Raw genomic sequence first — 27,173 nt, 5'->3', positions numbered from 1 at the left:
ATTTAATTCGACTTCACAATTTACTTATTTCTCTTTTTCATATTTAAACTTTTAAGCAAAAACTGGCCACCTCAAAAAGATTTTAAAAAATTCATTAAGCAAAAACTGCTTGGTAGAACAAAATTTGGTCACTTTTAATGAAATATGTGTACCGAGAGGTACTAAACTCGTCGGTACATACCGATGTACCTACCTCAAAATTTGAGGGTAGGGGGTCGGTAGTGTATCTTCGTAATCACTCGGGAGAATTTATCTTCAACTATGCCGTCATGGTGAAGGTATGACGTCCTTAACTTGCCATTGTAATCGCGGCCCTGGACTTCGACATAAGTACAATTATATTTTTTTCTTATAAAGTCTTAAAGATCAAGACGTTTGACTCGCGCACAGATGTTTCGGGCTCGATCCCCGGTGGTCAAATTATATGTTTATTTGCATAAATTATGGCAATTTTCATAAATATTATGAATTAAAAAGCATATCCCCATGTTTTTTTTTTCTTTCAAATGTCTGAACTTTAGAATATTATGTCCTTTACTAGTGGTAACACGATGTTACATCACCGCGCGCAAAGAGATTATTTACCACTGTCTTTAAAGAGTTAAGATCATAGAAGTACTAACTATAGTAAGCAAATCGCAAAATTAGTCAAGTTTTACTAATTATTTTAATGGACAACAATTCAAAGTGTTTTTTTTTTAAATTTGTATATTAACTTGTGTATTTATAAATTAGAGATACTTAAAAAATAAAACTTTCCGAAAATTCTGCTGTATATATTAATAATCGGTAATGGGGAGAATCGACGCCTGTCCGACGCGTGCTTTCGACAGCAGGTTTCGGCTGAGCCGAAGCTTCGGCCATTTTTTTGCCGAAACCGAAACCGCAGCCGAAACTCGTTTTTCTGGCCGAAACCGAAACTTCGATCGGTCACTAATACCTATACCCATAAATATGTTAAACACTTGTAATAATCTATTTAAGAAGGTGTTTTTTTACACTAGAATATTTAATTATCCCTGGACTCGCACCTGAAGAGTAAGACTGATCTTCTTACCATCATGTAACAAAAATGATCATGTACCGCTCGAGCGTCCTATGCACCAACAGGTGCGAGGTTCTTAACAATCAATTGTTAGGTATCATATTTTTTATATTTAAATATCACTGTTTACCGCGAATAAACATAAAATACGAAATATAAACAAAAACTTGTTTATTTTTTCAGTCTAAAACGTTTACGTAAGACGCGAGACAAAAGTATCTGAAAAGATATTTATTTATCTGTATCAGAAAAATGAGGCAATACTCTTTTTGATTTCATCAATGCTGTTTTGATTATATTCTGTGTGAGCGTCTCTGGCATTTTCGAAAACAACATTATTATTCTAGATACGGAGCATCTGACATACAGCAACGTGCTGGGATTAATTTGTTTTCATGATTATAAACATTAATATAAAACGTAAACACGTGCACGCGAGTATTGGTGTACGCTATACCTATACTAATATGCACACATAAAACAAATTAATGACGGAACGCTTGGCAACTTTACAGCATACAACATGCGTCCGGCACACACACAAATGTACGCACCACCCTATTGTATATATATACTAGCATACTTTTTTGAAGTATATAATGTACATATGCATATACAGGCTGTTAAGAAATTTACTTTAAACCAATAAAATTATTTTTATTACAGGATTAATCGATGACATTATTTCACGACTTGTGTAATGGTTTAGCTACTATACCGAATGTGACCATATATTTTTCCCCCAAAACGGTACATCTATTAATTTTTAGGTAATAATATGTGTATTCAAGAAAACACATATTATTATTGTTATATAATTATTTCGAATCTTGAAGTAGGGCACACATAAACACATTTATTAATAGTTTGTATTTATTTATTTAGTTAAAACCCCAAGTTCAAAAATGCACGCACATTGGCGGGCTTATTGCTAGAAGTAATATCTTCGACCAACCAAACACAGACTGGTCAAAACGAAAAATATATAAATAAAAACAAATATTTATTTTGAAATTACAGCATAATTTTAATGGGCAGATTGTAGATAGAGCGTGCACATACTGCACATATAAACTATATAATATATTATTTTTATTCCGGCTTGTATACACAAATGGGGTGATAATCCAAACGCTCACGCGACCGTAGAAAAAGATTTTATCTCGCGTATTTACATCCAAAATATGCCAGATGAAATTGTTTTTTACGACCGCGACAGCAGTTCAGAATAGCACCGCTGGGCTAATAAGATATACCAGCTCTTATGAAAATATACCATTGTTACGAGAGACAACATCGAGTACCATAACTTTAATCACCATTAAAGGAGTCCATTAAAATATTAAATAAACTTTGCTTATATGGGCGAAACATGAAGCTTTTATACAAAAAAATTAAGTGTGCTTTTTTATGAAACATTTAAACATAGGTAAGCAAAAAATGTATATTTACTTGGTTCACCAATAGGCACTAACTCATTTAACTTTCGACCAAACATTACTACTACTACCATATTAGTCAATATATTATAGATAGACCGCCACACACGTCTATCCTGACGTACATTCCTAGCTTCTTTCACGTTCATACATCTTAGTACATAACAGTTAGTCTAAATAAATGTACGCCTGAAAAAATTGCCAGGGCGATAAAATATTACAATTCAGGACTTTCCGTTATTTCAGCGCTTCTGGGAATCACTTCGTTACAATAATTCCGCCAGAAATTTTGTCATCCGTTTAATCCCGTCGGAGAAGATACCGTTTCGAGGGCACTCCAATCCGCTAGGTGAGCTGTCGTCCCGGGATACTCGGCGGTGCCGTCACGCGATTTTTTTTTATTTTTCGCGACATTCTTTTGAAATTTGTGGCGTGGATTGATCTAGTGGAAAACGGAACATTTCGATATTCTAAAGCTGTGCCCGAAGACAACGGGACCCCCTACCCAGGTTAATGTGAGAATTTAGGGTTAAATCCAAAGTTGACTCGAAATATGTTTAAATAACATGTATTCTTGGCACATATATTTATATACTTTATATTTGTATAATAACGATTTTTAATTTCTTACATTTGATAAGCTAGGCATTTATAATTAAGTGGTTTTAGTTTTTCTTTTTTATGTTATTGTTTTATTAGTATAGGACTACTTATTTTATTTTATTAGGTAATTCAACAAAGATACATACTAGAAAACATACAATTTGAAAGCATTCGTCGATACAATTTTACATGCATAAATATCTCTGATTGTAGAATTACACAAAATAGATTTATGCATTAAGTTGTACCAAATATATTTTTTAAATTATTTTTTATGTACAGGATACAATGCAATAAAAAAATAAGTTGTACGTGTGTACTTGTTGAATAAGATTTATTCCTAAGAGATTATTCGCTAAAGCTGAGAGAGTATCATGAAAAATGACAATTTTATTGTTTCGGCCGTATATATTATATTTACGACACATGCGGGCCATAGGTGTGTGGTATGTAGCATTATTTGAAAACAAAGGCAGTTTAAATATTTCCCGATGTCTGAGTGTCCTTAATCCCCCATTTATTTGTATTTTATTTAGGAGGTTAGTATCTACTTTGTAGTTTAATATTTTATACAGAAATTTTATATCGAAAAGAACGCGGCGTTTTATCAGAGAATTAAAATGAAAAAGAGTTAGAAGTTGCTCGTAATTTGAATTTGAACGTGGGTTAAAAATTTGGAACTTATACAAAAGGTACTTTAAGAACTTTTTTTGAACAGTTTCTATTGAATTCTACTTATGCTCTAAAGATAAAAAATTTCCATCTTAGAACAGGCTAAGCCATGTTAGATGGAGAATATCATAAAACGAACGGAGGCGATCCGTCTGACTCAGCCATATACTGTGCATTTCGTATTTATCGCTGGACATTAAAAAAAAATAATCATAATTTTATTTTAAATTGTTTGTAAATTTCGTTTTATTTTTTTGTTACAATAGCTGTCGTTTTCTTTTAATAAATAAAATAAAAATATGTGTGCGGTAGGTAAGAATTTTGACGAACAAGTATTTGAACGTTGTCTTTCTGTCACTCTCTATCAGATGTCTTCCTGATACAGTGCGAAAAAGACAACTGCACGACGCCAACGAACTGATTATGGCCAACTGAAATCGACAAAATCGAGGTCTCGTTTACCCGATTTGCGCACCCCAAAAATTAACCGATTTTGTTTTTTTTCCAAAGAAATAGTATTAAATGTAATTAATGTAAGCAATTGACACCATAATCTCATAAAAAATTTTGACTGTGTTTTCTTAACTTTTTTATTTATTCTTTTTAAATTTTAATTTTTGTATACCGTACGTCCGAAGACGGCAGATAAAACTGGGCGTATTTATGGGTTTTTGGATGATCTTAGCTCCCATAAAAAACAATTGATCAAAAAGCAAAACGACATATGCACGCTAATGGTTAGTGTCTTAAGTGTGTAAAAATAGTATGTAGTAGAATGTATGTAGTAGAAAAGAGAGCGAAATCCGATTTTGATTGCGTAAGAGTGATATGAGAATACGAATTAACTTATTTATTTATTTTTATTTAGGAAAAAAACAACAGTTTTTACATATATTGTATAAAGAAAATAAGAATATATATATAAACGAAAATTGTGAAAACAGTCAATAAAAATTTTCCACAGTGGTGTAAGCTATTGATGAAGTACATTATCGGTATCAAAATAAAAGCAATTAACAATTAAGAAATTTGAGGCACTTAAAAGTTGCAAATGAAATAAAAATACGTATATTTATATACAGTTATAAAAATATAGTTAATAGAAACAAGATAAAAACTTATGAAATAAAAAACTTATGATAAGAGACTTATGAAAGGAAAGGATGACTCCCCCCGTCTTCCGACTCCCCGCCTTCTTCCTGAGTCTACACTACTCGCTTTACTTCTTTACCACTTCTATATAGTATTGCTGTGTCCTGACGGATAAAGAATACAGTTCTTTTTGTAAAATTTAACCAGAAAACAGGACGAGTGTTTTTGACTCTTATAGAGTTTTTTATCATTTTCAATAAGTTTGATATTTCTTTATGTAACTGTTCAGGCTACATAAAGAAATATGTTATTGATAGATTTAACAAATTACTGTACTATGCAAAAATATTGTACAAAAAGTCTAGTAAAAACAATGACCAATTTAATTTATTGCATAGACATATTTCTTAATAGTTTTAAATATTACCTGTACGACATTGTATAGATGGTAAAAAAAGTAATGAATGCTGAATGCTAGAATATTTAGTAAGTAAATTTAATTTCTAAAAATTATCTTTTAAAACTACAAATTGAAGAATATTGTGTCAGTTACTAATTTTTGTAATACCCGGTATGTACGAAAGTATTATATGCATGTATTTGTGTACTTGATTTGTGTCATCGAGATCGAGTGTCGAGTCTTTCTACTCTAGCAAGTTTTGCCATTTGCGATGAACTCGCGTATTATATAAAGAAAGATGGTTAAATTAAAATCGAAGCCAATTTCCAATCTTCGCGTTCACACAGCTAAAATAAAGCCTCAGGTCTCACAAACGCACGTCGAAAGGGTTTTATAATTTGAACCACCGTTCAAACACATAAGTATGTATTATGTTAACTGGAATCAAGGAACAATAATAACGAGTACATAATGTAGTGGTGTGATCCAATCTGGTTTGTATACGTATAGCGATATTACTTTTGGTTGTGTGGGAAAAACACATGTTTTTCATAGTTGTATGCGTGTATACAAAAGTGTCCGTACAAGCGTTTTTTTTCGATTTTCCTATCCAAAAAACTGAACGAGCAGAATCATCTGTGGTCAAAAAGTATAACTAGTTTTACTTTGAAATGGCCGCTAGATGTCTCTGCCAAATTTATGTCAACGAATGATACTGTCGGTAAAGTAGACTGCAGTTTCAAAAGGTTGTTGATTGAAAACGCTAGATGGCGCTAGTAATAGCGGGTGAACAGCCATTATTTAAAATAATGGCAAGCATAATCTTGGGCGACATAAATAATACAATTGTTTTCATTTAAAAGCTTTTATTATGTTTGTAGTTTGTTAAAATAGCTAGCAATTCATCATAATAAATAATATATCCCAAATATATATAAGTGACGTGATATAATGTAAATGTGTTAAAAGAGAAATATAAAATAATAAAAAATAGCTAAGCCGCGAATTCAACAAATGTATATTTTTAACTTACATATTTCAAATCGTAAAATGACCCATTTTGGGTAAAGATTTTAATGATCGTCTTGAATGGGATATGTTATCGTTTTCTTTTGTACCTATCTAATAGATTTACATTTTAATTATAGGTACCTAGGTTATAAACTATTATCTTTCTTTACGGCGTGTTTTTCTGGTCAACATTTTCATTTTGAAACGATGAATGTAATTCTAGAATCACCCAACTCATTTTTTAAAAAGAGATTGATTAAAAACGTTGGACCACGGCAAATTTTGATGTTTGTCATTTGGTTTTAAATGCTTTTTTTACTTATTTTTTTTCCAGCTTTACTACTTTTTTAAATCTTAAAATTTTTTTAAATAAAATACGTGCATGTAACTCGATTATCAAGACATTATAAGGTCTGAAAACAATTTACATAAATAATTGATAATCAGGTTGTGATACCCATGTAGGTCCATTTCGCATGTATCGCATAATCTACGCGGCTTTATTATTATTTTGAAAGTAAAAAAATATATACTCAGTGTCTCGGTTCTGACAGGTATAAATTCTGCAAAAAAATCGAGTGGAGATTAGTCGGCCTCTTGTAAAACGGAAGTATGGACACCGAATTTCATTCTGATATTTCTTTTGAAAAAAAAAACCAAATCGGCTTACATTCCGGGGTGCGGGAAACGTAACGGCGAAACGTCGATTAGGCAAGATCAGTCCGACGTGCAGTTGTCTTTTTCGCACAGTATCGGGTGGGCATTTTCGGCGAGAGAATAACAAAAACAATATTTAAATTCATCGAAATTCCCAGATACCGCCTGTCCTCTTAAAGCGTTTGCCTGCCACTCAATAAATACAAAAACTATTGTAATACGAGCAATCCTCTCGTTTTATGTTCATATAAAATGAATAGTAGGCAGTACTGTCACAGATTCACGGACCAGGGCCGCGATTACTAACGCTATCTTCGTCGGTATATATCGAGTCAGTTTAAATTTGATCAGATCTGTAATCTGATTTTGTTTCCATACAAATAATTAATAAATAAACAAAATGTAATGTAGATGTCTACTATTTTACAATAACTGCGGTGATATTCTGAACCGCTCTCGTAAATAACAATCTCAAAAGAAAAGATTTATCATATCTTACTTCAAGATTTAAAATAAAATAAAAAAATAAATAAATTATCTCTACTTTTGTGGGTGTCTTATTTTTTTTACCTTCCATTGCACTTGTTATACTGTCAGTCTCATAAGCTGCCTTAATGCGCATTTTGTATTTGTATCGAGATCCATTTTTTAAATTTTTGATTTGTAGTTTCAAGTTTCACGTACGAGTAAATAGGAGAGTAACGAAAACATTGAGCGCTTTGGAATTTCAAGATTGGAAGATTTCGCAGTATTTTGTTACAGCGCAACTTGGCACACGGCTAAAGAAGAAAGAAGACGCGAGAATGGAAATCGGGAGGCAGCCTTTATTTCCGGCACGGCGGGCAAGACGGCGGTTTTTTCGGCGGGCACGGGGGGGGGAACGGCGGGCAGCGCGGCGGGCACGGCGGCGAAGGCGGCGGCGGACACGGGGGCGGCGGCGGCGGGCACGGAGGAGGCGGCGGCGGCGGGCACGCGGGCGGGGGCGGCGGCGGGCACGGCGGTGGACATGGCGGCGGGCACGGGGGCGGTGGGCACCCCGCCCCCCTGATGTACTTCAGCTTCAAAAACGGGGACTCGTAATCGGGACTCGCCCCACTCTCTCTGGGCTCCATGCTCGGAGGGAAGGTGGCACACATTGACGCGTACGCATCGTTCGTTTTCTTGTGAACTGGAAACGCAATAAATAATTCCATTAATAAATAAAAACATTCTGTGGGTAAATATATTTGCCAGATGAATCTCACCCACATTGAGATTTTAACTCATTTATTTACTTCAGATTTTTACTGATATCAGTAGATGAAAGAATTCAAGAAATAAATAAATGAAAATATATAATTTTTAATACACAAGAAAGTGAAGCCGTGATCTCTTCAAGTGAAACAAAAGGCCTACTGATGTACTGGTGTCGATTGATAATTTAGCTTCTCTTTAACGAGTTTTATGCGGTTTTCTCTCCATTAAACAAATGCGGAAAAGTTCTCATGAAGATCCGCAGCCGGAATTCCTTTCCTTTCCAAACACTACCCAGATGATGAAAGATGGCCAGGAAACTAAATCCACTTGTGAAATATAAACCTTGTACATCACATTGAAAGCACCCAGCCCCTTTTTGCAACAGTTTATAAAGACTTGTATCTTTATCATGTTTCACATATTCACTATAATTTTTTTACACCTAATAAAATTTCGCGAAACGCGAAAAGAACAAAATATGAAACATTAACAGCTTTTATTGTACCCCTCTGTAATAATGTCAATTTCTGATCAATCAAATATACACATGTTCAGTACAATCACCTTATAATAGTTTCCCAGGATGACAGTGGAAGAATACAGTATCAGTTCCAATTTCAGACCGAGGCCCTACATCCTAGATTTCAAAAGGAAGAAGAACGTAGTAATATAAACGAAACAAGCAACCTCACAAAACCCGTATCCTATACATGTTTGAAACATTTGCAGAATTCGCCCAATACAGCACGCACTCAAACGATAAAAGGAAAAAAAATCAATTCGAACTCCAAAACACATAAGTACATAAGATTATCAAGACTATAGGCAAAGTCCTAACATAGATCCTAACATGACCCTTTCGAACTCACAAAACCCTAATTGTCCTAATACCAACAGTAGGTACAATCCTATACGAAGACCTTAATTGTCCTGATAACCCCTTGAACCTTAGAGCAGACAAAGCAGGTTCTAGAACAGTCAGCACGCGGTCCTCTTGAGTAAGTCTGCTATTTAGTTTTGTAAGTTTACTTTCCTTCGATGGAACAACAACACAGACGGACAAGAGCTCAGTTCAGACAGACAAGGCAAGTACCCAAGCATGTGTTCATTTCTTTAAAAGGGATTAAATACTGGTTGTGGACCTTTACCCAGTTTCTTACACAATATAAACAAGGCCAAAAATACTGCAAATGCCATATAAAAGGCATAAAGTGTAATATGTTTATAGAACTGGAATATTAGACACTCGTACGTTCGTTCGTAGCACTTTCCAACAACAAAAATTATTTCAGTTTTTTCATATTTAAAATATTATTGTTAAAATGGAAATAATCACATCTAAGTTATTGGTTTGAACCAAATATCATTAAGTTATGTTTATTTGTCAAATCCTTTTAAAATGGTAGAACTTTACAAAATAAAGTAACTAACGCGCTGACCATGGAATTAAGAATAGTCCAGAAGAAGCGTAAAATCATATTTGAATACATCGGACTGTGTTCAATAATACCCCCACTATGCCCCACTTTCGCCGCGCGCATTCGTGATGTCACCGCGTAATGTTGCACGATGGGAAAAAAATAAATCATAACACAAATGTAAGGTAAAAAAAAGCAATCTGTTAATTTCTCTAAAATTTTATTGTGCACGCGGAAATATTGATTGACACAACATAATAGATAAGTAAAGGGTTATTTAATAAGAGTAATAAAACAAATTTTATTTCACATAAAACAGATATTTTTATATCATGTTAAATAATATTTAATGTTCTGAAAATAATATCGGTCATATGTCCACCACAGAGTCGTTTAATCCGAGGTCCAATTTTCATTATTTCTCTTATAAGATGAGCAAAGTAGGGTAAAAAAATTTACTACCCTGGCAACTCTAACGAAATTTACATTTTGCTTCTTTGACAATCTGACAGATGGAAAAATAATTCAATTTTTAAGTAATGAACTTGCTACTTAAACATTCGTTTGCTAACTACACATGAAACGTGATACCATCTTGTTTCTTTAAGATCCTAGCAGTATTTCTGCACTTTAAAAGGACACAACACGGCATAGTTGAATTCAAATTAGGAGTTGCGTACTGAGCGACGTCTACAAAGAAACTAATGGGTCAAAACGTAAAACCACTCATTTAAGAGTAGTTTAGTCACCTTCTGTTTGATGTGCGTATGCGGTTTCTGGACTATTCTTAATTCTATGGCGCTGACGTATTATAAAATGTCAAATAACTCACCTGCAAAATTAGAAGAATGGATTGAAATATTTCTAACGGGTAAACTTGTAAAATAATTCACGAGATTTGGTGATAATCGTCTGCCGATGCTCATTGTAAAACAAACTGTTTTTTTATATTTTTAATTTTCTATTGTAACATTTTTTGACAAAAATACACATCAGAATTTTAAGTCAGCTGCCAAAAACGATTTTTGAAATTTAAAAACAAAAAACATTTTCAAATGTACAATAATTAATTTTCAAATTAAAATAAATTTGTTTAACATTAAATTCAGCCGGTAGAGCGTGTAGCGTACCTACGTACTTCCTGAGAGCTTACAATAGTAAATAGTAGAGATGGGCATTTCGTTTTTTTTAAAGCAGCAATAACATTGGCCCAAACATTGCAGGTGATCTTATATCATTTTCTGACCCATGTAGGGACTCAAAGTCTCTCAAAACATTAATTCCATCTATTTATTACGGCAGATTCATAAAAAAAAACTACTTTAAATATATTAATATCAACAGAGTTTTGAATGTGTCCAAATGTTTGTGGACAGCTCTTTTATTTCATATAAGTCAACAGATGGAAGAGTTGAGGAAACGTGGATGTTTAAACACAGACAGAATTATGAATGTTACCCAGTGTGTAAATTGGCCACTTAAATCAGCCAGTGACAAGCTTAAACTTCCATATTCCCTTCTCAAAACTGTTTCCCCTCTTTGTTCCAACAAATTTTGACATTAATATCATTTTAAATGTGCAAAATATTTTTATTTTAACAAAATAGGTTGATAAACAGGTAATATATTTACAACAAATGTATAAAAAACCACTGGTAAAGGCATTGCTTTTTCTATCACTGTAACAGCTATTTTTCAGTTGTAAACCTTAAATTTTTTTTAGGTTTTGGTACATATGTGAATTCCGTTTTTTTATTTTCATTTTTCAAATTATAATAGCTATTTTGTAATTGTTTATTTATTTATGCATATAGTTATTGTATTAATTTTATATACCATTAATTAGTTAAAGAACCGATCCAATCGCAGTAAATTAATGCTGCTGTGATTATTTTGGTTGACTTTAATATTTATTAAAAGAAAACAACAGCCAATAACACATGAGACCCGCCCAATCCTTCACTCCATACAATGGAAAATTGTGTATATTTGAGAATATAATAAGTAATTTTAAAGAATTAAAAAAAAGGAAGGCAAAAATAAAATGTGAATAAAATAAAATATAAATATATGTATACAAATAAATATAAAAATTAATGTTAAACGAACTCCCTCTCTAAACACAAGTTTTTCACTTTTATTTAATTGTATTTTATTTTATTAGTACCGGTATTTATTATAAGAAATTGTACTAACCATTGTTAGAATGGACTGCATAAGTCCGTCAAATAAATACATAAATAATTAACTATGTATTATAACAAAAAAAAATTACAAATAAACCAAAACCATAGGCCAATTAAAGTTTTCTATACATTAATAAATACTACATCAAAAAAGAATGAAAAAAAGCATGCCTTTAAAAAAATACTCCGCATCATTCCACACGTAAAAAAATAATTAAATATTGCAATAATATAATAGTAAAAAAATAAAAGAAAAACTTCTAATTATATTTATCAAAAATCATGTAATTTCTTAAAAATCGGCAATAAACCTTTTAAAATGGGATTAGTACAATATTATATTTATATAAATGGTAAAATATATTTTGAAATAAATAAATTAAAATTTTATAGCTTACGACTGCACTGTGCCAAGTGTAAAAAATGAATTATTGCTGTTTCGTGAATCGTGACATTTGTTAAAAGGAAACGAAGTCTGATCTTTCTTCACACAAACGTATCATCGTATTTTCGCCCTGGATTACAATATTAGAGCAATGTTTTTTTCAGACACTAATTATGTTTACCATTCGCGTGTTGTTATTGTTTTGGTTTTTTATATATTGTTTCCTATGGGAGCTAGAACCATCCAAAAACCCTTAAAAGCGCCCAGTTTTATCAACCGTCTTCGGACGTACGCCAAACATGATTGGTATTTTTGAAAAAAACAGAAGGTACAGAAACAGAATATTGGATTCTGATACTCTTTTATTAAAAAAAAAAACAAATTGGTTCAGTTTTGGGGTGCGCAAATCGGGAATACCATACTTCGGTTTTGTTAGGCATAATCAGTTAAACGTGCAGTTGTCTGTTTCGCACAGTATCGGGGAGGCATCTACGAGACAGTGACAGAAAAAACTGTGTTCAAATACCTTTTCATCAAATTGCTCTGCCACGCATATCCTCTTAAAATAGTAAGATCAGTGAGGTGCAAAGGGGAAATTGTTTGGAAGAGATGGCCATTTGGCAATAACAATATAAATACAATATATATTGAGCACAAGAAGTTACATAAATTAACAAAATAAAATGGGGAAGACAGAATTGCAAAATCATTGCTAGGTACTCGCAAGTCTCTTAAAAAAATAAGACGATCCAAAATAGAGGCATAAGAATTGGAATCACGTTTTCCATGTCAAATTTCAAATTTAAAGACAAATGTGCTTTTACCTTATTTTGTGTGATTATCATACACAAAAAAGTGGTAGTTTCTTTATTATTAAGTATGGCAGTTCAGTTGTTAAATTAAGTAATGTCAATAATTTTAAACGAGATTTAAATTAAAAAAATAAATAAAACAATTACGTTTTTCATCACTTTTTTTTCTACAAAAAAAACTTTAATATTTGAGTAAAACAACATTTCAGATGCCTATATAAGACATCTGATGGAAAATAATCATAATTTCAATAAAGACACTCGATTAAAAGTTCTTCATGTTGAAAATAAATTATTAAAATGAGACAACTTGGAAATCTTAGAAATTAAAAAAGCGATTCATAATGATAATAACATAATAAATAACCAAATAAATAATAATTCCTTTAGTACACTCCTGTCTAGTTTTGAGCGTATCCATCTTAAATTACGCTTCCCATCTTTATAAGACAAAGATACTTGATTTATTAGTTCCATACGAAGCAAAATATTGATAGAATAAAATAAGATAGAATAATTCTACGAATTAATGAATTATTCATTAGTTAAGTATTTACTTTGACGGAAGCTTGCGTAGCTTTGAAACCGGTAGGTAAAAAAAAAGTGGTTGAAAACAAAGTTGTTTTATTTATTCTATTATAATAAACAACCGCAAAATTGGTGCTTCAATAAATTATTTTTTTTTAAGTAATACTGTTTCAAAACTATACGACGTATTTCAAGATTTGGGGCAGCTGGGGCACGGCGGTCGTGGCGCGCACGAGGGCAGACGCGGCGGCGGGCACGGCGGGGGCACGGGGGCGCGCACGGCGGTGGACACGCCGGCGTGCATTTGGGCAGGCACGGAAGCGGGCACGGAGGCGGGTACGGGGGCGGGCTTGTCCCCCTGACAAACATCAGTCTGCCACAAGTAGAGACGTGCTGAGGAGGAGCCTCCTCGCCCCCCGGGGAATCCTTACTCCCAGAAGTGGTCGCACACATTGACGCATACACGTCATTAATTTTTTTATCAACTTGTTTTCCAACTTTTTTTTCTTGAAGCTTTTCTTGTGATTTTTCTTGTGGTTTTGCTTTTGGTTTTTCTATTTGTTTTTCTATTTGCTTTTCTAAAAACAAAACAAATAAATTAAGAACAAATACACTATTTTTTTCAAGATTTGTTCTGAATTTAATGAATGGTTTCACAATAAAGATTTCCCTACATATTTTTTGCATAATGTACCATCTTGTTATTTCCATTTCGTTATTTTTTTTATTATTAATTTTCGCATTCAAATTTTAACGATTTATATTTGAGGGATGGGGGGTGTAAATAAAAATTTATTCTTTTTGCTTTTATGAACGCGCTTCAAGTTTTTACTAAATTCTAAGAAATAAGACTTATGTTTTTAACAAATAGATAAATAATATTGCAAAGTGGCGGTTTTGAATCTCAGCATTGCATAGTGGGGCTTTTGCACCTAAACATTTGCGATAGTGGCAGTTTTGATCTTCCTTTACAAGAGTCAGAAACAAGAACGTAACATATTCATGCACATTTTTTCAAAGCTTTTAATAAATAAAAAATACAAAAATAATTAAGTATTTTTTCTTTCTATGTCAGCAAAAGACGTACAAAATAAGTTAAAACAACAAATGAAATAAAAACTCTCTGAATTTCTTTACAGATCGTACAAAATATTATTGATAATCGAATCATCAGAAGAAGGAAAATACAAATATCATCATCATTTCCTTTCCACGCCTAATGGTGTATAGGGCACTGCATTAGTACACCAATCGCAGCGTATCTCGATTATTTTTGTTGTAAGAAGGTAAGATGATCAACCGCACGCTTCCAGTCAAGGCACTAAGGAAAATTCTAGAGCAAAAAATTTTTTTTAATAAATATTCCATTTCAGGAATTGAACCCGACGCGGGTAGGTACCTTTTTAATTTGATGAGTTTTTAAAGTATCGCATCATAATGATATTTAGACGGAATCTTATTGAATGTCTGGTGGAACTTTCTTATATCCTGAGCCGTCAGTTGATTGCACAAATGTTTTTTTACGTCATTATAATTACATTTGATGACTTCAAACTCTGCAAACACTTTGACAAAGAGCGTATTTTTTTTTTTGCCGAAGTACGTTTTTTCTACTAATAAATATTATAACTTCGAAAAGAGATATTATTAGTTAAGGTGCTGGTTTGCAGCGTCAAGTCAGTAATTTTGCTTGTTGTTTAATTGCAGATAAACCTTTAAAATAAATACCTTCATTTTTTTAAAGCAGGCACTGAATGGTTAACGAAATCTGACCGTGGCGTTGGTGATGGTTAGTATGAAAAAAATTAAGTATTATTTTAAATACGATAATTTTGTTTTGCTAATGTAACTTTGAGTTTGATATTATTATGTTATGAACACAAATCATATTTATTTATTCTACTTTTGTAATACATTAAAGCTTATCTAGAGTTTTCTATATGTAAATATATATATATTATACTGGCAGACCCGACAGACGTTGTCCTGCCCGAACGTTGGCAAAAGACTTTTCATTGATAAGTAGGTACCAAGGTACTTGTTTGTGATTAAATTCCAAAACTAAAAACTGTTTATATTCAAATATTGAATTCAAGTAGGTACCTAGGTACTTGTTTATGGTTGAATTCCAAAACATAAAATAAATATTTTTTCAAAATTTCACCTAAACATTTGCGATAGTGGCAGTTTTGATCTTCCTTTACAAGAGTCAGAAACAAGAACGTAACATATTCATGCACATTTTTTCAAAGCTTTTAATAAATAAAAAATACAAAAATAATTAAGTATTTTTTCTTTCTATGTCAGCAAAAGACGTACAAAATAAGTTAAAACAACAAATGAAATAAAAACTCTCTGAATTTCTTTACAGATCGTACAAAATATTATTGATAATCGAATCATCAGAAGAAGGAAAATACAAATATCATCATCATTTCCTTTCCACGCCTAATGGTGTATAGGGCACTGCATTAGTACACCAATCGCAGCGTATCTCGATTATTTTTGTTGTAAGAAGGTAAGATGATCAACCGCACGCTTCCAGTCAAGGCACTAAGGAAAATTCTAGAGCAAAAAATTTTTTTTAATAAATATTCCATTTCAGGAATTGAACCCGACGCGGGTAGGTACCTTTTTAATTTGATGAGTTTTTAAAGTATCGCATCATAATGATATTTAGACGGAATCTTATTGAATGTCTGGTGGAACTTTCTTATATCCTGAGCCGTCAGTTGATTGCACAAATGTTTTTTTACGTCATTATAATTACATTTGATGACTTCAAACTCTGCAAACACTTTGACAAAGAGCGTATTTTTTTTTTTGCCGAAGTACGTTTTTTCTACTAATAAATATTATAACTTCGAAAAGAGATATTATTAGTTAAGGTGCTGGTTTGCAGCGTCAAGTCAGTAATTTTGCTTGTTGTTTAATTGCAGATAAACCTTTAAAATAAATACCTTCATTTTTTTAAAGCAGGCACTGAATGGTTAACGAAATCTGACCGTGGCGTTGGTGATGGTTAGTATGAAAAAAATTAAGTATTATTTTAAATACGATAATTTTGTTTTGCTAATGTAACTTTGAGTTTGATATTATTATGTTATGAACACAAATCATATTTATTTATTCTACTTTTGTAATACATTAAAGCTTATCTAGAGTTTTCTATATGTAAATATATATATATTATACTGGCAGACCCGACAGACGTTGTCCTGCCCGAACGTTGGCAAAAGACTTTTCATTGATAAGTAGGTACCAAGGTACTTGTTTGTGATTAAATTCCAAAACTAAAAACTGTTTATATTCAAATATTGAATTCAAGTAGGTACCTAGGTACTTGTTTATGGTTGAATTCCAAAACATAAAATAAATATTTTTTCAAATATGGCATTCTTTTTGCAAACGTCAAACTCCGGTCTTCTCACCAACAGAGGGGTGTACTTATGTAGGAATACGATTTTTAAATATGTATTAAATACATTGTTATTTTAGAATTACTAAAAATCCAGTAAAAATAAATAAATGGCTAGAAATTATCAAGAAATTAAGGAAAAAATCTGATTGAGATCCACAAAAAACATATGCTGTTTGTAAACATTCACAAACAAACTTTTTTTATACACAAAAAACCAACATCTTTCCATTTTTTTGTAAATGCATTCTCCTCGAATGAAACCTTGGTAGATCGATTAATAAAACATTTATGCTCCTTATTTCTTTTTAACATATTAGATTGAAGATTTTAATATCTACGAACACGCACAGCGCAAAAATCTATATTTCTCTGAAAACCGCACATAAATCGGTTAAGCCGTTTAAAAGAAGTTCAGTGACATCACACGTACAGAGGAATAATATATTTATAGAACTGATCAGTTTAATCACATTCGTATTCATAATTTCTCCCGGATGAAGAGTAACTTTATAACAATACTTCTGTTTTATTAACTTTGGTTGACAATGCCTGTAATATAGTAAGTAATTCAAGCGTTTTATTTGACAGTCAATATTTTTTACGATAGCCGATTAACATTAGAATTTAACTTACTTTTTAAATGGGGCACGCAAGTTGTAATATTCTTAGCTTGTGGCGATCGTTCTAAATATTTTATAAGATTGAATGTTGCATTTTTACCATTACTTAAATTCATTATAACGCAATATTTTCCTTAGTGATTCATTGATACACAAAAACTAAAACACTTAATTTAAAATCGACTAAAAACGAAAATAACTTACTCTGTCAAATTTAAAAATAATAATTACCTACGGATATTAAATTGACAGCTCTTTAAACAATCGAATTACATTTTTCGATTTTGTGAAAGTATCTACCGATGCAATCGTAAAAAAACTTGTGTATTTGATCCTTAGAGTATATACTATACTCTAAGATTTTATTAATCATTGAAGGTACATATGGCCCGCATGTGTCGGGAATATAATATATACTGCCAAAATAATAAAATTGACGTCTTTCATGATACTCTCTCAGCTTTGCGAATAATCTCTTAGGAATAAATCTTATTTAATAAGTACACACTTACAAATTGTTTTTTATTGCATTGTATCCTGTTTAAAAAAATCGAAAATATGTAATACATCTTAATACATAAATCTATTTTGTGTAATTCTATAATTAAAGATATATGCATGTAAAATTGTATCGATGAATGCTTTCAAATTGTATGTTTTCTAGTATGTATCTTTATTGAATTACCTAATAAAATAAAACAAAATAAATACATTTAGTTCATAAAATTAACTCATTTTGAAATTCTGGCATTTTTATGTACAATTTTCTTCTTCATTTTCTTATTTTTCACATCCGCTCCTAAGTGGAGCATGTAGACATCACCAGTTGCCTCCAGGAGACTTTATCGCCAGCCAGCACTCTCGCCTCCTCCCACGTCAATCCAGCGCCCCTTAGTTCCACCGAATAAAATCGAAGAACGTCATCGACGACCTTCCAGGACAGCGTGAGCCCGCAGGTTTAAAAAAGAGGCAACTTGGGTTTAAGTTCTCCCGAGGCATGCGCAACACGTGTCCAAGCCAGGCCCACCACCGCATCCTCAAGAAGCTCGTTATAGGAGGCTGCTGCGTCTGTTTTTGGACTTCAATGTTAGCTATAAAACCGACCCACTTTTTACACAGTATTCTTCTCAAGCCCCTTTTCTCAAAACTCAGAAGTTTGGTGTTCTGAGCTTTAATACGTTGCCAAGATTCTCACTCAAATGGTTGTACTGGCTTTATACAAGAGTTGAATAATCGGCATTTCGTTTTGACCGAGTATAGACTAGAGTTTCGAACAGCATGCACCATGTTAAAAGTTGCTTCAGCAATCCCTAGGCGGGTTGCTAGCTAATATAATTTAGCGATTGTTTTTTGTGCTATTAAAATACGTTATACTTCAAGTAAGTACCTAAAAGAGCGATGTAGGGCATTCTAACAACGGATAGTATAATTTATTATATTACTACTACGCATTATTAAATTAATGATCAAACTTTTTAAATTTAATTTTAGGACTGTATTATTTTGAAACCACGTAAAAAACCGCGTTAAACAAGGTTTCAGTGTAAAAGGAAACAGATCTTAGATGAAATAATATTAGGATAAGTCACGTTGATGCAAATCGATTCCAAAATGGAGGTCTATTTGGGTTTGTGAAAATGTAATTTCCGAAAAGTTTACCAGTGGGAACGTGGCTCGTTTAGCAATGTCAATGTGCTGCCAGAGTCGGCCACTCGGCCCGGCGCGCGTTAGCCAACTTTCCCGCCCTTTAATCTAAACAATGTCGAAAGTAGATAATTACTAATTTTCAGAATAATATACTCCTATTATATACATGTCGTATTCTCCAATGTCATGAAGCATTATAAAGCCCGTCTTATATCGGTCAGAAAACTAAACATAAAACATATTACATTTCCACCATAGAATTAAGAATAGTCCAGAAACCGCATACGGACATCAAACAGAAGGCGACTCAACTACTCATAAATGAGTAGGTTTACGTTTTGACCCATTAGTTTCTTTATAGACATCGCTCAGTACGCAACTCCTGGTTCGAATTTAACCATGCCGTGTTGTGTCCTTTTAAAGTGTAGAAATTTTGCTAGGATCTTAAAAAAACAGGATGCAATCACATTTTATGTGTAATTATCAAATGAATGTGTTTGTCACAAATGCATTACTTAAAAATTAAATTATTTTCCATCTGTCAGATTGTCAAAGAAAACAAAATGGACATTTCATTAGTGTTGCCAGAGTAGTAAATTTGTTTACCCTACTTTGCTTATCTAATGAGAGAACTAATGAAAATTGGACCTCAGATTAAACGACGCCGTGGTGGACATTTGACCGAAATTATTTTTTAAACATAAAATATTATTGAATATGATATAAAAATATTCGTTTAATATAAAATAAAATTTGTTTTATATTTTAAGTTCATAGTTCATTAATTCAATTACTCTTATTAAATGACTCTTTACTTATCTACTCTGTTGTGCTAATCAATGTTTCCGCGTGCACAATAAAATTTTACAAAAACTAACAAATTGGTTTTTTTTTACCTTACATTTGTGTTATGGTTATATTCTTGGTGATCTGGCAATATTACTCGGTGACTTCAAGTATGCGCGCAGCGAAAGTGTGTCTAAGTGGGGGAATTATTGGACACAGTACGATGTATTCAAATATGATTCTGCGCTCCTTCTGGACTATTCTTGATTGTATGATTTCCACATTATAACAGAGATGGGGAACATTTTGGAAAATGGAACATAAAATTCTAGGTATTTGTATTTATTTAAGTACTAACTGAAGAAAAAGGCAACGCCTGAAAATGTTTTTCTTTTTTTATACTTTTCCTTGAACCAATTGGTTTTGTAAACAATATTTTAAGTCTGTCCAAATTTATCTAGACAAAGGCTGGGTTCAACTTCCTGAGAAGCTTGTGTAATAAATATATCACAACAGAGATGCAGATGATTTTTTGTTGTTTCAGTTGAACTCTATAATTCGTGTCATACTAGCTTTTACCTGCGACTTCGCTCACGTGGTATCAGGGAGAAATTATTCAGGTAATTAATTACTTGTGTTTATTAATTAACAATTTATCAACAAATTAATTTATTAAAAAGATCTTTCATTTATCAATATCTCGGTGGAATGATATATTTTATTGGGATTAAAAGAAGCTCGGTCTTCCAATTATCGCTATGAAAGAAATGTTTGACGATCTGTTAGCCGATAGTGACGTAACATCGTTATTCTGTTCACAAATCCAAAATCTTTCTACGAAGCCAAAACGAAAATAAAATCAAACTAAACATAAAAATCAATTAGAAATTTACTGAATTAATTCAAAATTGATTCTTTTTGACATCCCACCTTACCGCCTACTTATTTTCAAATAATGTTGCTCATTGTCGATATTTAATAAATATATATTTTGTTTTACTTTTCAAAATTCGATTTGAAAAATAAATATTCTATTTTATTATTCTCTATGCAAAAAAATATGTCAATTAGCCGCTCCGTTGAGACGTAAACACAAACAAACAAACAAACTTTTTGATAGTTATAGTTATTAATGTTATTTATATAGATGGTGTAAAGTACTGTGTTTTATGTTTCATATATAATGTTTTCTTACTATTTTGGATGTACTAACCATTGAGAGTTGTGTAAATCTTTAATGGTTTAACTATGTATAATATCATTTAATGTCACAAAAATGTTTTCTTTTTATGTACGGTCCCAAATGAGTTTTTTATAACTTTTTATTTTTTATAGCCAAACACACTTTAGTATTTATACTATTAGTATGGATAATTAAGGTTATTATTTTACTACACTTTGAAATTTGACGGTAGATTTATCTTCTGAATTCTTCAACGCACTACAAATTTGTCTCCAAATAATATATATCTCCGTATTTAAAATTTTCTGAGATCATAAATAACTGCATCTCGGACAAAGTTTGATGACCTCATCCCAGGATTGAATTTTTAGAGTGTTGTACTTCGAATATATTGATGTACTCGTACATGCATACACTAGGAATAGACGCAACATTGAGCACCCGACTTGTGTTCCATTGCACTGGAGTTCCGGAGCATACCTTGTATTCGGTAGGAAATAGTGTTTTACGGGCAGTGGAAGCGAGTGATTCGTTTATTCTATAATTGCATTTCGTTATATTTCCAATAAAATGCCATCGTGTGTTTTAAGGTCATGCAAAAATACATCAACAAATATTTGAAACGCTTGCGGAGTAACATTGCGTTCACTAAGTATGTTCTTATTGAGATTGAAAATGAAATCAACCGTTAATTTTCTTTCCGTAAACGTGATATCCTTGAAGGTCTTAAATTTTTTCTACATTCTAAAACGGGGCAGCCGAAACTACACTTTAAGTTCTGATTTCCAACTATTTTAAATTAAAAATTAAATTAAACTTAGTAGTGATGGTGCTTATTTCATTAAACAGTTTTTTTGTTTTGTTTTTTGATTTTATTTATGATGGGAAAATAACACCGAATTTCTTCAATGAAAACAGAATGTAAAAATAAGAGAAACGTAAACTGTAAAAAAAGTTTTCATACATTTACCACAGCGGATAATAGAAATTATTCATAAATTACAATAAAATCCAAGCACAAGAGCGAGTCTCTTTTTTTGGATGTTACAGTTATAACATTACCAAATATATCAAAGTAGATTATAATAGAAAAACCTATATTGAATAATATAAAAAATATATAACCAGTTATAAAATAAAATTATCAATGATGAAAAGTTCAGGCTTTCATAATGAAAGTTTCATGAGGCATTTCAGGAAAATGATAAGAGAGTTATGAAAGATTTCCGGTTTACGGTTTGTCATATTACAATATTCATCCCTATAAATGGTATAAATGGACAATGTCTGTAAATAAATAAGTGAATGGACTAATCGCCAGAACTGACCGAGAAGAAGCGGAAGAGAATTTGAGACGTCACACGGGGAGTTATTTCATAAACACAAATCTTTAAAAATATCATAGCGCTGATAATACAAAAAATATTATTTAAAAAAGTTCTAAATGGTAAAAAACAAATAAAAGATAACCATTGGACTTCCTGGATGCGAAATAAAAAAAGCACTTTCATATTAATTTATTTTTGGTCAATACGACATATTTTCTATTAAAATAAAAGGTTAGAATATTTATTTATAATTTTGTATCTTTGAATGTATTGCGTTAGAATTTATTAATGAGATTAAGAAAGCTAATTATACAGAATAAATTATTTCCAAATCGAAATACTTGAACTTCATGAAAAGTAAAAAAATATCGAATTCCGGAAAAATTTTAATTAAAAAATAATCAATTTCTTTATGAAAAGGTGATTTGTAGTAATGTTGGAATTTTGTTAGTTTTGTTATACAGGATGTTCATTAAACCCTGTCACATTCGAAACCACGATGATCAGTATGAGCAAGAAGACATATTGGCATACCTGCTGACCACTACACCACGAGGCCGACGAATGATGACTATATGAATGATGACAAATTACTACATATTGGTTTTATTCCTCGTCTTTCCTCTCAGTAAAGTTAGGTTTGATCTTTTTTATCGGGTTCACTTGCTTGCTAGTAATCCATTAGAACGTTTCCGGATATTTATTTATTTATTCATATTTTTCGCTTACAAACTATAAATTAATAATAAAAATAATGTGACCTCACTGGGGTTTCCTGTGCCGAGGACACTTAACAATTTAGTTTTTTTTTATTACATTTGAGAATAAACAAAGAAGACTCACTTAAAAAACAAACATAATTAACAAATATTCAGACAGTTTTAAAAACAAGGTATTTATATACATCTATATTATTTATATTACAAAACACACAATGAAAACAACAAAAACCTAGCATAAGCCATACAGTTGTGGAGCAGTTGATTCAGCATTGGTATGGGCGAATGAGACAATCCATTTTACTTCTACCTAGCTCCACTATCCATTTTTTTATAGCCTTTTTAAACATTTTCTCATTACTAATTGCTTTAATAGATAGTGGAAGTAGGTTATAGATTTTAATTGAATAATACTCAAAATCCCTTTGTCTGAAAGTGGTATTAGTTTGTATTTGTTTAAGTTGTTTATGTGTTGAGGATCTAGTGATTATATTATTTGTATGTGATGTATTGTGGGGGTTATGTCTTTCATTTGAGTAAGAGTAGTGTTTGAATCTATACGTGAGTATTGTTTTAGCGTATAATTGTTTTGGTATCATAAGTTGTGATTTATGGAATATTTCTTCAGTAGATGTCTGTATCGGGACTCTGAGTATTATTTTAATGATGGATTTTTGTGCAACCAATACACTATTTAAAACTGTGTCACTCGCACCACCCCAACCGATTATACCGGATATAGTTCGTTAGTTTTTTATTTTGTCGCTAGGCGTTCCTTTTGGTATTGCCATGTGTTTAAAATTATGAATTATGGCCCCGAGTATTTGACCTTCCATAAAAATATGTTACAGTTGGTACGGAATCATTAATTTATCCTACAAATAATATGATGTACGTCATATATTAAAAAATATTTTGTATGTAAAAGCAATATATTTTAACAATACATTAACTAAAGTATTGTAATTTGGGATGCGGTTTAGGTTGCAACTTCTGACACTGTGTAACATTTATTATTCTACCTGTGTTTAAAAATCCATGTTTTTTAAAAATCTTTCACCAATTGATTTTTGTGAAGTTTTTTATTCTTTAAATAAATATTTGCGTTTGACCCAAATATTTCATTTCGAGGGCTATTTTCAAAAAGTTGCAAATAACTCACTAGCAGAAAATGGGAATCGAGTTGAGGTAGAGGGGGATTCGAACCACGGACCTTTAAGCCGTGAGTCCGAGACACTAGACACGGGGCCACAACCCGATTCAAGTTCAAGAACTGAAACTACTCTTGAAGTGGTTTTGAATCATCTGACCGAATTGTGATAGATACCTACTATCATATTCAATGGCTAAACCTTAGACTAATAACCTAATAGATTCACCCATACGGGGGAAAACTATTCTATGATTATTGATCACGAACTTAGCTACAGATTACAGCAATACCACGGGACGTAGGTGCTTACGTTGAGAATTGCGAGCGCAAACCAAAACCTTCCATTACACGTTTGTTGTTAATCTAAAAACCAAACTAAAACCAAACCATTTTTTTTTTCTTTTTTAGCTTTTTTTTTTTTTAGCTTTTGTTCTATGCAATAGAGCGTAAGGGCTTCTATAGAGAATTCTTACTCTGGGGGATGAACACATTTCATCTAACCACCTAATTCACAAGTCCGTTGAGGTAAAATGGCCGAATCTAATTTTAATGCCAGAGACATGGGATTATTAGTTTTCAGTTTGCAAATTTAGTTACTAGTTACTATTGTCCGTAATTCGGAGAGATGGACCAGAAGGGACACTAATGAATGTAGATATTCCTAACTGTAATAATAATAATTCATTCATGACGACCATTTATCGCACCCCAGGAATAACAGTGGCTCAATTTAAAAACATTATATTTATCAGTAAACTTACATTTCACACAAATAATTTCGTGACACAAATATCATAATGCCATTATTATTATATAATATTATGAATTTAAGAAAAATATATAGTATCCTTGGGGGCTTTTATTGATATTTTTACTTTCAAAGCCAAAAATATTTGTAATAATCATGCTATTAATTGTACGGATGGGATGGCATAATAATCATTGCGCCACTATTACTTTCTGCAGTTCTACATCAATAGCTTTACTTTTTCACAAAAATACAAATCAACCTGCAGATAGGGCGCATGCTATAAGAAGCTAACGCCAACGTGAAATTAATAAAAAGTAAAAAAATTCTAATGAACGAAGCTTATGTAAAAATTAAAATCTGTTATATAAAACTAGTATGGGGAATAGGAAATCAAAATGACACATGATACATGACATAAACAGACTACAAAGACAGCAAAATAAAAATATAAAGTTAGTACATGATCTCCCCTATCTAACGGCAACTAAAGAACTCTTTACACAAACTAAGCAATTAAATATAACTGAACTCTTTTAACTAGAATCTTTAAAATTTATTCATCAATAAGCCACTGATGTAATTGTAGATGAAGATCTTAAACCAATTTTTTTTTAAAATTAAAAATGGACACAATACGAGAATATCAGAAAAATGTCATATACAACCTTCTAAAACGAGATAAGAACAGTCGAGACCAGGGACTGAAATTAAACAATAAATTACCAGACAATATCAAACAAAAGACTTAGACAAACTTTTCAAAAAATGTAAAAAATATTATTATCAACAACAGATTATGAATAAATAAATACGTATATTTTTTGTAAAATGAATGTAATAATCCGTAGGGGTTGATGAAGAAATTTTTAAATAAAATAGTAACGTATTAGCTTGTAATAGCATGTGTCATATGTCAACGTTGATTCTATGTTTTTGTGCAACTAATGCGGTTAAGGTTTATAGTGAAATTTTCATTTTAGTGTAATTAGTCATAATTAGTGTCCTTTTAAAACCAGTGGACATAGAAACGTCGGTAAGTGGTTATATACAAATATATAATAACATGTAATAAAATATTTGACCACAATGTTAATGATTTATATATGAATAATATTTATTTTAATGATAAACTACGAAGATAATGCTTTTAATATTTATAAAATGCTTATTATATTACAATTTTTTTATATCTTAACTTTGATCTAAATAATTGTTAGTACCTACTACCTAATCTCCATAATTGAAAGGATGAAATTTATCTAATACATCACTCGGGAATTATTATGATAAAAGCCTTTGGTGTTTCTTAACTCTCAAATCCCAAACTCCAACCCCTGATACAACAAACCCCAACCCCTGCCTGTCGCCGTTGTCTTTCGAAAGTACATAAGATGTTTTTATCTTTTCGGGATAGTGTGACAAGACAAAGTGACAGTTTTTATGTGTATACTATATTCTCTCGACTCTATCTACACCCATGTGAACATGCTAGATGAAATTATGATGGAAAACAACCATTAATATATACTGAAGATCTTCACCGCTATTTGACAGAAAGCCTAACTGATTTAATATGGTTAAGGCTTTAATGTCTTGGCGTTTTTTCATTAAAAATACTCAAAATCATAAGAATTATGTAGATTCTACTAACTTTACAATATATGTAAACATTTAGCCTGCCGAAATTGCAAGATAAACATGTTTCATGGTCCTTCTCAACTTTCCTATCTCTTAGGAATAAATTTTAATTAACAGTATTCTGAACAATTTATTTTTTAATAGAAATATTATTTTAAAAAACAAATTATGTCAAATGTAATTATATTATATTTATTCTGTGTAATTATGTGACTAAAGGCATGTTGAATTGTATGGACAAATACCTATTAGTTTTTTTTTTTTTAATTTAATTTTTTCTTTATGAATATATTTATATATTTATTTGACTCTTTATATACATATACAATTAATATACATATAAGGCAATTTCTTCCTACCTACCCAAACCGTTCAGTTTGAGAAAATTATAAATACATGGACATATTGAATCTTACAATTTTATACAAAAATTAAAAGCAAAG

At 31.6% G+C, this 27,173-nt stretch overlaps 1 protein-coding gene across 3 annotated transcripts; it reads right to left on the bottom strand.

Moving 5' to 3' along the window:
• Positions 1-6,100: 6,100 nt before the first annotated feature.
• Positions 6,101-17,751, bottom strand: LOC148279745 (uncharacterized). 3 transcript variants are annotated; one of them, XM_088229448.1, is made up of 2 exons: positions 17,539-17,751; positions 6,101-8,087 (listed from the first exon to the last, which is right to left on the bottom strand). In XM_088229448.1, exons 1-2 carry the CDS (start codon positions 17,639-17,641, stop codon positions 7,744-7,746), a joined length of 447 nt encoding a protein of 148 aa, XP_088085574.1. In that variant the 5' UTR covers positions 17,642-17,751; the 3' UTR covers positions 6,101-7,743. The 3 variants fall into 3 exon arrangements, 2 of the variants coding, with proteins under 2 accessions (XP_088085574.1, XP_088085576.1); XM_088229450.1 differs by lacking the exon at positions 17,539-17,751 and adding an exon at positions 10,406-10,587; XR_015822785.1 differs by lacking the exon at positions 6,101-8,087 and adding an exon at positions 12,489-14,062.
• Positions 17,752-27,173: the final 9,422 nt, after the last annotated feature.

This window comes from Micrasema longulum, unplaced genomic scaffold (assembly GCF_059751315.1).
Source record: "Micrasema longulum isolate JH-2025_06_02 unplaced genomic scaffold, ASM5975131v1 h1tg000677l, whole genome shotgun sequence".
Lineage (NCBI taxonomy): Eukaryota > Metazoa > Arthropoda > Insecta > Trichoptera > Brachycentridae > Micrasema > Micrasema longulum.
The sequence above is the reverse complement of the archived record's forward strand: the minus strand, read 5'-3'. Positions and strand labels throughout refer to the sequence as shown.

Bases quoted from the DNA above. Each gene is read 5' to 3' on its own strand.
- LOC148279745 (XM_088229448.1), bottom strand. From the start codon at position 17,641: ATGAATTTAAGTAATGGTAAAAATGCAACATTCAATCTTATAAAATAT. The intron at 8,088-17,538 runs GTAAGTTAAATT...TTGCGTTTCCAG, and splicing joins TTGCGTGCCCCATTTAAAAA to TTCACAAGAAAACGAACGAT.